The sequence below is a fragment of the Drosophila mojavensis genome, unplaced genomic scaffold, assembly GCF_018153725.1.
Source record: "Drosophila mojavensis isolate 15081-1352.22 unplaced genomic scaffold, ASM1815372v1 contig_136, whole genome shotgun sequence".
NCBI classification, from domain to species: Eukaryota; Metazoa; Arthropoda; class Insecta; order Diptera; family Drosophilidae; genus Drosophila; species Drosophila mojavensis.
The window spans coordinates 6,540,001-6,554,310 of NW_025318667.1; the positions used below are offsets into that span (position 1 = coordinate 6,540,001).

At 40.8% G+C, this 14,310-nt stretch overlaps 1 protein-coding gene across 1 annotated transcript in view; it reads left to right on the top strand.

Annotated features, from left to right (window-relative positions):
- Positions 1–14,310, top strand: part of LOC6586071 (neurogenic locus Notch protein) — a 51,174-nt gene that overhangs the window by 26,230 nt on the left and 10,634 nt on the right. Inside the window, exons 3-5 of the mRNA XM_002011658.4 lie at positions 4,914–5,182; positions 5,310–5,514; positions 9,931–10,061. Of these exons, the coding sequence (XP_002011694.2) occupies positions 4,914–5,182; positions 5,310–5,514; positions 9,931–10,061 (605 nt within the window). The remainder of the gene's footprint in view (positions 1–4,913; positions 5,183–5,309; positions 5,515–9,930; positions 10,062–14,310) is intronic.

A 14,310-nucleotide genomic window follows, 5' to 3' on the forward strand; every position in this document is an offset into this window, starting at 1 on the left:
CAATGAGATCAGATTAGATTGTTAACATGCAAATTTTGAAGAGCTCCCAGTTCGAGTTAGTTGGATAGGCACATACTCTGATATATATAGTTGTGTATTGGGAAAAGGATCAGAGATCATGCTGTCTAATTAAAGGTTTTTTGCAATATGTCCTTTCTAGGTGATTCTCAGTTTGCTGACCTTTTAGACACCTAATCTCATAGTATCATAATATAAAAAAATTATTAAATATGAATTATCTTGGCTCAGCGTTTTTCAGCATGACCCTTCTAGGTGATTCTCAGCCATTGAAAATGGCTTTACAGCACAATTTAGTTTATTTTATGCACTTTAATATCATTACACATATAAGCAGAAATCAATTGGCTGATTTGGCAACTTGGCGATGTGGCCTTTCTAGGTGATTCTCAGAAATTAAAAAATAATCGAAAAATCTTTGTTATATACTTTGATCTCAACACTTGCACTCGGCTTATCACGGATTATTTGTAATCTTAACCCTTGCCTTTCTATGTGATTCTCAGCTTACACCAGAGTTGACCAACTATAATGGCAATTTGGTCTGCTCTAATTTTGCATTCGCATGCAAAATTATCTTATCACATTTGATGACGGCGGGGTCATCTCGAATGTCGCCCAACTCAGACAACAGAGGGCGCCACTGTTTTGATAAGTTAGTGCTGAATGCAATGTGTGTCGCTGATAATCAAGCCCAACGAACGTCAATTAAATTACCAACATTGTTTAGGTTAAGCAACTAATTAGCATAGGGAATGATCTTTGTCCGATTTGAGCTGCAGAGCAATGTGGAATGAATGACGTTGCCATAATGGGCATGCTGTGAATGCAACTGACTCAGAGGCAGACTAGAAGCAGCAGCAGCAGCAGAAACAGAAACAGAGACAGAGACAGAGTTCGACTGATCGCATACACAAGGCACGCACAAGAAGAGCAACAACAACAACAGCAGCAACTCATCAAGAGAAGCGTAGCCGAGTGGCTGCTCAAGTTTGCAAACAAAGATCAATATCATGGTGCATGGCAGCAGCAGCCGCAACAGCAGCAGCAGCAGCAACATCAACATGATTGCTTTTTGCCAAATAAAAAGGAAAATTATGCTTTAATTGGGCGCTTTTGTCAACCGCAGGCAAGTCGCGCCGAGCCTTACCGAGCCTTTAATTGCAACCTGGCTAAAGACATTGACAGCGATGTTAACCGGGCGATAAGCATTTTTTGGCACTGCTCCCCACAGCTACCTCGCTCTCACTCTGTCTCTGTCGCCCCTTGCCTCCCAGACGCCTCTACATACACACACACACACACACTGTCGTTTGTCGATCTTGATATGTGTTAGCTCAGCAGAATACATCCAGGCAACTGTCTAGCGAGCGGCGAGCGTGTGAATTGCATTGCTCTGCAGAAATTAGATACCCAGGGCGCATTACAAACAACCAACAGCCAGCGAACTCGGTTAACCAGCAGCTAACTAGGCGTTGTACTTGTAGATCTGCAGCTGCAGCAGCAGCAGCAGCAGCAGCAGCAGTTGAAGCCATAGACCATAAACCAAATAGACCAAGATAGCCGACCGACCAGAGCAAAGATGACTGATCATCGGGCAAAGACATTAAATCATCCTCTGGTTATGGATACCAACATTAACCGCTGCACATTCGATAGCCTCCAGTGGATGCTGCTGCGGCTGCTGCTGCTGCGGTTACGCTCGTGAGAAGCTCAATCTCTAACTGAAGCTTTATAAAGTTATGATTATGAACATTTCTCTCTCTCTCTCTCTCACTCTGTCTCACTGTTTGTCTCTTGAGCCTGTCGTCGACGACCGCAAATTGAAATCGCCAGCAACGACAGCGATTGAGACTGAGCATGCCAAATAGATATACCTATATACATATATATTTATAGATATCTGTATATAGATATATTTACTTCTTTTACTTTTCTCACACAAGGCCAACAATTCTTTTATTGGCTGGCAGTGGTATCTCATATAGATCGTGATGTTTGATGATTTGATGTGAACGTGACCGTTAGCTTATTAGAAATGCAGCCAAATTCACCACGCACACGCATGCGCATGCATATGCATGCGCAAAAAAGAAAAATAAATGCTAGAAACATGCTGTTCATGAAGTCCGAGAGATTTAGTTTCAACTCACCACACTTTGACCAAACTCACCACACCCACTAATCTCACCACACTTGCGTAAAGTTTGCAAATAGTTTAATTTGCATATTTAGCTGTTTGAAGATGAATTCACCGCAGCTACTGGGATCCCACCACACCCTTCGTTCGTGTCATAGCTTAGCCATTCACCTCTCTGGCAGTTCGCAATCATATTCACCGCAGCTGCTGGGATCCCACCACGCCCATGCACGTGACTCACGCAGCTGTCACGCGGCCATCTCTAGCAGCTGGCCCCAAACACACCCTGGACACTTTGGTTTTGTTTGCCAATGCGAGTCACGTTTTCATTTATTTTTCTTTCCTTTTTTTGTATTTGGTGTTTTTCTCCTTTACTTATTTTTTTCCTCAGTAGGCAACGTTGCTGTTGCTGTTGCTATTGTTGTTGTTGTTGCTGTTGTCTGTTCATTTGAAAACGCCAGCAGAAACAACACGAAACAAGTTAGCAAACTGGGCAGCAGCTAAACACAGCTCAACACCCTGGACTGGTACCTCGATGGCTCGAAAGCCAAAGCTGCGGCCACAGCTCAGCTCAACTGGCTCGTGTATAATTTATATTACATTAATTTAATAAAAAGAAGAAGAAAAAAATCTGCAGCAGCAGCAGCGGCGGCAGCGGCAGCGCCTGACACCTCATTTGAATGGAAGGCAAGTCTCTTATCAAGCAGCATCGGCTGCTGGCTGGCTAGGCTAGCTGGCTGGCTGGCCAACAGAGGCCTGTTTCGGCTGCCACATTTGCAGCAGCAACAGCAACAGCAGCAACAGCAGCAGCAACAGCCAAACATCGATTTCTCAGGCCAACAACAACATGTTTGCTGGCAACTGTTTTGCCTACCGCCATTTAATTTTCTCGCACAGTTTCGATTAAGATCAACAATCGAACACACACACACACACACACACACATTTACGCACACTAGGCTGGGCACTTTGTGTTACAAATTAATGCTAAATCTAAAGCATTTTCACACACTTGTAACGGTAACGGAGCAGCCGTTCTCAATCCCCCAGTCCAGTTGGCTCTGCCCCCCCGCCCACTTTGGCCATTGGCCAAATGCAGCAGTTGCCTTAATGATTATTCATTGGCTGCCACAACTTTTAGCTGCTGCTTCATCTTCTCGGATGCTGCTGCTGTTGCTGCTGTTGCTGCTGCTGCAATGCGTGTAATTTTCTCATTGCTTTGGCTTTGACTTTGGCTTCGATGAAAATTTAATATGCAATCAAGATCGCGCACAAATTACCGTACATAAAAAAAATAGTTTTCTCAAGGGAAAACAACAATGTGCAAGTTGTCGTTCGACTTTAGCTGCAACTTCAGGCGTAATCATCATCAGCAACAGCAGCAGCCACGTCATCCACATCCACATCAACATCATCATCATCATCATCATCATCATCATCATGATCAACGTCATCGTCATTGGCAATCGAAGCGCGCCTCGTTGTTGCATTTGTTGCCTGCAATTACTTTGCTAATTTGTTGTCGTTGCTGTTGTTGTTGTTGCTGCTGCTGCTGTTGTCGTTGTTGTTGTTGTTGTTGTTGTTGTTGTCAGTCGGCTCATATTGTGCATACTTAAATACGCGCCTTGTTGTTTGTTTGTGTTTCATGTTGCAGCTGTTTGCTTGACCAACATTTGTCAAGCATGCATTAAGCATTCTATGTCATTTTCGCATAGCGAGCAGCTTTTGTCTGGAGTGTGCACAGAAGCTTAGGGCTGCATGCACGGGACAAAAGCTGATTGCTATGACAAATTCCTATAGAACGACACTGAATGCATGCTGGATAGAGTTAATTTGGCCATCTCTCTCAGCTGTGTGTGTATGTATGGGTATTTTCTCGGCCAGCCTAAGCGATACTGGGTTCAATTTATGATACATTAGGCAGACATACGCTAATGCGAGTTGATAGCTTGATTTAGAGTTATCTTAGGCCCTATTTGTAGTGCAAGATTTTCCCAGAGTTTGCTAAAGTAAAGTTTAAGCTAAAGTAAAGCAAGCTAACTAATTGAGTTTGACAACCTCAAGTGAACTTTCAATTATTGATCAATATTACATGAATTCTCAAATATATTTGGCAAATTTTCGCTAACATTTACATAAATTTAATTAACAGAAAAAAACTTGTAAATCTATTCAATTCAAACTTCATCTAACCATACAATTTAAGGACAGAATTAAAGTTAATCGAATAGAATTAATTTCGATGTCCCTTAGATGTTTGCAATTTACATTCATAAGCGCGTTATCGATGTGTGATTAATCGATAAATGCAATTCGATTGAGTTCGACAAACGAAGTCAATCGAAAACTTGTTTAAGAAATTCAATCAAATATGAATGGAAATATATTCATACATAAAGTGCATAGATTTTGGTCTCAGTGTAACTAAACTGTGAAAGCAATTGGTAAATGGCTTAGCTTCGGCTTGTGGTCCAGCTAGCGGAAATGAGGCAACTTTGTCAGTTTGTCAGTTTGTCAGTTGCTTTAACACTTTGGACGCTTATCGATGGACGCAAATCTGCCGCCGAGCGGCGTCCGCTCTAGAGCGGCTCTATAAACTATATCAAACGTGTGTGCATTAGATGCATATTTGAATGCATCAGCAGATTGCCAATCGCGCGCGCACACACACACACACACACACACACACACACATGCATACACATCTATATATACAGTTACTTTATCTACATCAATTTGCTTGCATCTTTTGCAGTTGCGATACACGCTACGTTGGCGACTACTGTGAACATCGGAATCCCTGCCTCACTGGCCACGGACGCTGCCAGAATGGCGGCACCTGTCAGGTGGCCTTTCGGAATGGCCGGCCTGGCATCTCGTGCCTCTGTCCGCTCGGGTTTGAGGAGTCGCTATGCGAGATTGCAGTGGCGAATGCCTGCGATCAGGCGCGCTGCTTCAATGGCGGCACCTGCCAGCTGAAGACGTTGCAGGAGTACAGCTGCATCTGTGCCAATGGCTATACGGGTAAGTTGGCACCTCGAATCCACTCGAGCGGCAGTCAATCAGTTGCTTAATCCTAACTCATTAACACAACTTCCTCTTGCACTCTCCCTCACTTGTACTCTCTCCTTCTCTGTCTTTGTCTCTTTAGGCGATCACTGTCAGACACAGAATCTGTGCGCTAGTTCACCCTGTCGCAACGGCGGCACCTGTTCCGCCTTGGCCGGCAGCAGCAGATTTAGCTGCAATTGTCCGCCGGGCTTTACGGGTCACACCTGCTCCGAGGATGTGGAGGAGTGCCAATCGAATCCCTGCCAATACGGCGGCACCTGTGTCAACACGCATGGCTCCTATCAGTAAGTAAACCAAATACAGAACTTTTGTTAAGTGATCTATAAAGGGGGGGTATAAATGGAGTGGATGTTATCTTTAACAGTTATATTTGGAAGGAGTTTTTTAAGATGAACGAGCAGCTAAACCAGCATAGCTCGAACGAGGGATTGTTAGAGTTTTACTTAGATCCAAGTAATTTATGGCGTACAGCGTGTATTTTCCCGAAAATACTCTTACGTATATCTCACTCACTCTCTTTTGTAGTATAGAGATCAGATTGCATTATGATTATATGCTACCTATCTAGCTGTTCATGTATCGTAGAATTACTTTGATTAGATTAGCTGATGATCTTGCATTGAAGGATAGTTCAAGCAAGGAAACTAAGGCTCCTCGCATTCCCTCTCTCTCTCTTAATCTCTATTGTAGTATGGAGATCATAGTGATCTCATTACATTGAGATGAACAGAGTTTATTTTACTAAACTAGATGATCGTATATTCCCTCCCTCTCCTTATTGTAGTTTATGCTAATAATAATCATATTGATTTGATTAGTCTAGATTGGATTGGTAAATGATCTTGCATTCAAGGATATTTTATCCGAACAATCGATTTCTATCTATCTATCTATCTTTCCCTTATCGTATGATTATATGATGATCATGTGAAATAAGATTGATCTAGATTAGGTTTACTGACATATATTGAAGAATAATTCAAGTAAATCAACTTTGCTTCTTTCTCCCCACTCTCTCTATCTCTCGCTAAGTCAGATCTAGAAACCTCTGTTGGACCATCACTTTCGGCTCAGTCAGTCACTGATATATTTCGCTCATAACTCAGCGCATGACAAGTGCAAATTTGGTTGCTTGTTCGACAAAAGATCAGACACGTTCCGATTGTGGACCAGGGAGGCGAGATGCTGGGGGGCACATGGGGCATGGTTATAAAGCGGATTTCGATGTATATCAAAGAAAACAAATCGTCGCATTTGCATATTTATCTAATTTATCGAAAAGCCGTTTGTGGCTGTGCGCCAAATTAATGACAATTTAAAACTAATAATTTATAAAATCGAATTCAACTCTGACTCTTCCCCTTCTTCATTAGCATGCTGAAGCGATTAAAATAGTTTATTGAGTTTTGGCAACAAAAAGAGTGGGAGAGAGATAGAGAGAGAGAGAGAGAGGGAGAGAGGGCTAAACTAAACACTGAACAACAAATTGCCAATTGGTCCAAGTTTCCACTCTAATTAAAATATACAAAAACTATTGAATTAAATCAGACTCAGGCACACACACACACACACACATATATACATAGAAACATTGACAGAGATGTTGCATAGAAGTCGAGTCAATGGAAACGCCGCAACTAACCGAAATTTCCGGCGCTTTGTTTCGCAGCGCGCTTAACTGGTCTGTTCGACATGTAAATTAATTCATTGGCAGCATTTGCATTTTTAATTCGAGAGATACCCTAACCGAAAGCTAAACGAACGCTTAGGCGGTTGGTCGGGGGGCGGGCCCAGGCAGGGGAGGCAGGCAGTCAGGTATCTTTTGTCTCGAGACAAATGGCGAATTCTAAATGCTCTATACAGCGAGTAGATGAGCTACCCTCTATCACAGTATCGTCCATCTCTAACACTCTCTGGCCTTTTTCTCAATATCTCCATCTCTCTCAATCAATCTGCCAATCTCTGTCTATATTTCATATCTCAATTGCCCTTTCTCTCTCTCTCTCTCTCTCTCTCTTTCTCTTGTCCTCTCTCCCACTTTACCCTCAATTTTTCATTCTTATCGCCTCCCCTCTCTGGGCTTCCTTCTCTCTCTCTCTCTCTCTCTACTTCGTTTTAGTATTCGCTCGAAACTAATATACCACTCTTATTTCAAAGAAAACAGTGTATGAAACTTGATATAGAAACTCAATCGAGCTGAAAAGTGCGACATGAACATATGTTTTCACTGTGTTTTTCCGTATTGCCATTTGTTGTATGATGAGTTAATGATGGGAGCTTTTGGCCGATAATTAGCATAAGACATAATCGAAACCTCGATTACTAATTGACAATTTGTGGAGGCAAACATTGCGCCTTTTCGGTTCATGGACGGCCACAGTGCACATTCGCTAAGCGAGAAGCTTCCTATGGATTCCTTTTTGTCAACAGCTCACTTCAATCCATTCTTGAATGACAGCCACTGTTGATAGCCGTTCCAATCGCACGATCGATCGTTTCGCATAATATTCACATTGAGTTGCCGTTTTTATATTGTTTATATTGCTCGAATCGAGCGTTATGATAATTTTCGATTTCTTTATAGAGCGAAATAAAATCGTTAATTTAGTGGACAGCGATATATGATACAGGCGCAAGCTTAGTCATGCCTAAGCGTATGAATATGAATAGCCAGTCAATTACGAACGTATAAACATTTTGGCCATAAGCCATCTAATAATATCCTAAAGCTGTCAGTTTGAATGGATTTAGCAATGCAAACAAGCCAAATCTGTGAATAACATTCGATACAGCTGCTCATCATTCACAATGGGCAGGCAGAAGCGGTAATTTATTTGACATATGAGTGTATTCATGAATGTCAAAAGAGTGTTCTTGTTGAGCGTGGGCAATATATTCATATATTCACGTCGCTATTTGACTGTAAAAATACTCATAAATCATAAGTGAGTGCACTCATGAATTGAATTGAATACATTAAAAAAAAAAATGGAAAATTGAAAAGTATTTATGATGTTTATGCGTGTTTATATGCATACTCCAATGAAAGTGAGTGTATTCATGAATAATAATTCAATGAATATAAAATTTTAAATATTTTTTTAAGATATTTAAACTGAATAAATCATTTCGATAAAATTCGCATATTCAAAACGAAAAGTAAATGTATTCATGAATAGCAAGTGAGTGTATTCATGAATGCATGAATATGTAATGGTTAGTTCAAAGAGCATAAAACAATCAAATAACAACGAAATTTATTCACGAATGTGAATACATATGAATACACTCGGAATAGGCTACCAGTTCTGCATTTGCTAGCCAAAGAGAGAGAGAGAGAGAGAGAGAGAGAGAGAGAGAGATATCACTCACACTATGAGTGCACTCGCTATTGAGTTAATGATCCAGCGATCTTTGTGGTGGGTCTCGCCGCATTTAGTACGGTCCGAAAGCGAATAGCCAGCGACTGATTCGGTGATCCAGCAATTCAGCGATCCTCAGCATCATCAACGCCTTGGGCCATTGGCCCGCTGAGTTTCACATGTCAATCAAAAATCAATTTTGAATTTCGTTCGTTCGTTCGTTAGTTTTGCCCAAAGCGAAGGTGAAGCAATTTACGATGTGTAATTTGGTCAGTCAAAGGGACGGACGGACGGACGAACGGACGGACAGGCGGAGGGACAGACAGACGGACGGGCATTGTCGGGTAGTGCCCAACAATGGAAGCTTGGCCAAAGAGTCGGGAGTCGGGAGTCGGAGAGAGGGTAGCGGGTACTGTCTGGTTCATTGGCCAGTTGGACAGGTCCCCAAAGAGTTAGCGCGGCACTCGAGGCCCGTTGCCTATTTGAGCGTTTGTGCCTTTTAATTGTTTAATTTAATTAAATGCGCTTAATAGCCTTAATTAGCGGCCATCTTCAGAAGCCAGAGAACAAAAAAAAAAAAAAAAAAGTGGGGAGGGGGAGCTGGGGTGGGGTCGGGCTACCTTTTACGGTGCCACAAGTAGAACCAGTTCTCAAGAAATGCTGCAGTTCAAAATCATTTCTATATATATGTATATAATATATAGCATAAACAATTTTACGAATTAGGCCCAAAAAGATCAATGTGGATATAGTGCGAGCTCAAGAAACATTACAAGAAATCGTAAAAAATAAAGTAAAGTAAAGTAAACTAGAGAAGAGGAAGAGAAACAGATTTTATGTACATACAAACTAGCTACCAACATTGTTGTACATATTGGCTTTTTATTGTTGTCTTGGCCCTGTGTGTACCCAGCCCCAAAGAACCGGTTAAAGCCGTGCGAAGAGAGCGCACAGCAGTGAGAGAGAGAGAGAGAGAGAGGGAGATATAGAGACAGAGGGAGATGCACACACAGAGAGCAAGATCTTGCAACAAATAACAAAGAGAGAGAAGTGAGAGAAGTGTGAGAGCGAGAGAGAGAGAGAGAGTGAGCTAGCGAGCGAGAGCATTTGTCGAGCAGCAGCTGGACGAGGCGCATGCCATGTCCACAATACAACACAAGCCGAAGAGACACAAACGGAAGTTGCACGTTTCACGTTGCACGCTGCACGTTGCAAGTTGCAGCGTAGCCACGAAGAACTTTGAAAGGCCATGCAGCAGCCCGGCGTTAATTGCTGCCATCGGTCCATTAATCTAACATTTCTAACATGTCTACTCCTCTGCTTCTTGCCACTTTCCAGATGCATGTGCCCGGCTGGCTACACGGGCAAGGACTGCGACACCAAATACAAACCCTGCTCACCATCGCCGTGCCAGAATGGCGGCACATGTCGCGCCAATGGACTCACCTACGATTGCAAATGTCCACGTGGTAAGTGCAACATTTCAATAAACAATAATGAGAATAGTGATGATAATAATAATAATAATATGTAGACAATATATAATATAATAGCAATAATGAAAATAAAAATAATAATAATAATAATATATAGATAATATATATTTAGTGACAGTTATAATACAATATTAATAAATAATATTACCAATTATAATCAAATTGATGGCTTACGAATTATTTGCCTACGAAAAATAGTTAAAAGACAGATCTTGAGCAGCATTAGAAGGCGTATCAATATAGTTCCATTTGCCTATCGATATGCACTAGAGCTATTTAGTATTTGATTAGATTAGATTATTATCAAAGATCTTTAAGTATAGGCCCAAAATTTGAGTAATGTCAAAGCTAGTTATATGAAAGAGTTGTTTGATAAGACTAGAAACAACTTAATCATTAAATTATTGCGATATGATTAAATAATCATATGATACACATCAGATCATTTATTATCATATCACAGCTCAATTAAGAAACCCAATAAACAGTTCCATGGGATATATCAAAGCGTAATAATATATATGTACATATTATTATATTATTATCATTGTATATCATTATACTCATAATCCTGTATATTTACTAGGTATAACAATATGTAATAATATATATATATATTATTATAATATCATTATATATCATTATACTCATAATCCTGTATATCCTATAGAACTTTTTTGATTGATAATATATATAATCTAATATGGTATATGTATATAATATATATTTAGTATAAGAGTACATACACATACATATGTATATCGAAGTTGTATTATATAGAAAGCTTACCTTTTTTTTTTTTTTTTTTTTTGAAATATCTCAAGAGATTCCCATTACTCCGAATGCAAAAATTATTCAAAAATTTCGAAGTTTTGTTTTGTATCATAGCATGTTTCTTAGATGCAGCTTTGTCTATTCTATACTTATCGATATGCATACATACAAACTAATCGATATATATATAAATGTATGTATGCATGTATTTATGTGATTATATACATATATTATGCTCATTGCATTCGTTTTAACAGCAAGTGTCAATGGTTAAACCGAATGTCAAATAATCAACAATTGTTGTTTCTGTTGTTGTTGTTGTTGTTGTTTCTTTTTTCGCACACAACTCGCAAACTGAGTCAATTGTCGCGCATTCAATTTAGACATGTAAATTGGCAACATTTACATTTTACATATTTATGAAGGCATTTGTCTCTAGATATATGTATGTACATATGTATGCATGCATGAGTGTGTGTGTGTGTGTGTGTGTGTGTGAGTGTGTATGCAATTTTCATTTAATTCACTTCAATTAAAATGAATTGCATTGTAGTGTAGTGTAGTGTAGTGCGAATGGACGACGGACGGTGGACGCTGGATGGTGGGAGTGGCCTCTATAAACTTATCTGTATGTATATACAGATGTATACCTATACATATCTATATACATATATATTAATTGCGCCCAATCAAAAATTCTAATGAGCTGAGCGTGTGAAAGTGTGACAAAACACTGCAACAATAAAACACACACTACAACAACAACAACAGCCACAACAGCAACAACAACCTCAAAGAATTTCGATTTGCAGACATTAAAAAAAGAAGGAAAAATGCAATAATGCAATGGAAATGTTATAACGCCTTTTGTGCCAATGTTGAGCAACACAAATTACAACAGCAACTGCAACAGCAACAACAACAACAACAACAACAGCAGCAGCAGCAGCAAAAGTATAGCAAACCAGTCAGAGGAGCAATAGCAACAGCAACAACAACACGACACGAATCGCCCTGTGGACATCACGTTGAGGCAGCGCGGGAGATGCCAATGGGAATTTTGTGGTTGCAGTTATTGTTGTTGTTGTTGCTGCAAGGAGCGGAGGGCGGCGCATTGCACTCATTATGCAAAATGGAAGAGAAAAAAACAAAAAAAAAAAACATCGGGCTGGCTAGCAACTTGTTTGTTCCCAGCCCACGGCCGCCGCCTCCTCCTTCTCCACCCCAAGTGCGCCCTCCGTGCGGCTCGTGAAACGAGTCGAGTCGAGTCGATTTGAGTCGAGTCGAGTTGAGTCGCGTCGCATCGAGTCAGTCAAAGGCATCAAAATCGAGCGCCTGGCTTAATTTGCTCTGGCTCAGGCCAAGTAAATTACAAATAAATCAGGCACGGCTCAGTCAACGCCAATGGACCATGGAGGATAGATAGAGCTGCTGGACGGCGCTGCTTAAGCACAGTTACGCCCTAAGGAGGTCATGCACAAAATGCAACAGAAAGAGAGAGAGAGAGATACAGAGAGAGAGAGGGAGCGTGAGCAGGAGCTGCCCAAATGGGATGTGCTTTAATTTTTTTTTTTTTTTTTTTTTTTGGGTAAAAGTTGCCCGAGCTGAATGAATGATGAATAATAAACTGGATGGACAATTTGGTGGGGGAATATCGGTGGCACTTGGCTACGAGTCAAGCAGCTAGCAAACGAGTTTGACTTCGCGTGGGCAGCAATGGCAACGACAGCGGTAGAGGCTGAGGTAGAGGCAGCGGTAGAGGCTGAGGTAGAGGCAACGGCGCTTAAAAACCTGGGCCACTATTTGGCTCGTGGCGAGTCATGACTCAGAAGAAGCTTGCATAGAAATGAATTTGCCGATAACAATCGTTGCATTAATCGATTATGATCAAATGCCCATTTGAAATTCCTTGAGATCAAGAAGCAGTTGTGCCATAAAGAGGCATTTTCTCATCGAAATCATGTGCAAATCTTCAGTAGACTTCGATAAGAGCGATAAAGTCAAATGATCAAATGACCAAAATAAACAGATAATATAGGTTAGAAATTTCTGAATATCTAAGAGAATATGTTCTATTGCCCGACTCTTCAGTAAATTTCGATAGGCATACCAAAGCCATATGATAAAATGACCACCAGATCAACTAAGTAGCAAATACCTTTGAGAAATGGCTTGAAATCGAGAAGCATGTGTTCCATTGTCAGGGGTTCCACATACAACTGATGTGCGTTAATTAATTACGGTAAAACTACTCAGTAATTTGCTTTAAATTAAACGGCACATGTTCCATTACCAGGTGTCTCTCTGCTGTAATTTTGGATTTTGACTGTATTTCGATTCCTGATCTTATCAAGTGCCAATCCCAATCCTAAGCTAATCTTGCCATCTACTCTTGCCAATTTCCACCAATCTCCTTCGCCAGAAGCTGTACCCAAAAAGCATAAGAATCATTAAGTCTCTGCTCATGCTCAGCAGTGTTTATGTCTCCGTATGTGTTTCGATTCCAGACATTCTAAAGTCAATATGAATTATTAACTTGGCAACATTATTGATTTATATGGATAATAAGTAAAGAGACAAAGAAAAACAACAACAACGAATTTCCGTTAGGTCAAATCCTAACTGTTCCATTTTCAGCTGTTCCCAGCCATGTTAATGACATGAACTTTCTAAATGAATATGGGCAACATTTAAATATTGCGCGGAATTCGGTACAGACCTTTTATGTTTACATTAATTGCTTGGCAACATTGTTGCCAGGCTTTTAGCTTTTGTCACAGGTCGTCGATTGACCCAACGGACCAACAACTCATGCAAATTGTTGCAGCCAATTGACTTAAATGGCTACACATACACAAACACAAACACACACATACACACGCATAGACACATACTGCCACTGCAAATGAGAGGGTGGGCTGCATAATTTTAGCGTGCAGTTTGTCTTTCAGTTTGCAACGTTTCATTAAATTTGCTTGTGGTTTGATAGTCACTGGAGCAGCAGCTGCTGCTACTGCTGCTGTTGCTGCTGCTGCAGTTGTTGCTGATGTCTAGAGTTCAAAGTGCCACTAAGTGACTGGGTAACGTCGATTGTTGTGTTGTGTGTGGCGTGAAGCGCGAACATGAAACATGTGTGCAACAGATCAGCAGATGCATGTTGTTGTTATTGTTGTTATTGCTGCTGCTGCTGCTGCCCTGCCTTGGTTTATTTTTAAAAGTATGCATTGAAAATGCCACTCTCCAGTCTCCATCCCAGGCCCAGGCAACAAGTTGCAGTCCCCCAACTAAATACATACACACACACATAATCATAATAATAATAAAGAAAAAATGCCCACAAAAAAAGATGAAGAGAAAAAAATGAGTTGTGCACAGCAACAACAAAATCGATCAGCCCAGCGGCAGCAGCAAAAACAACAACAAGCTATGACAACAACTGGGCTGGGAC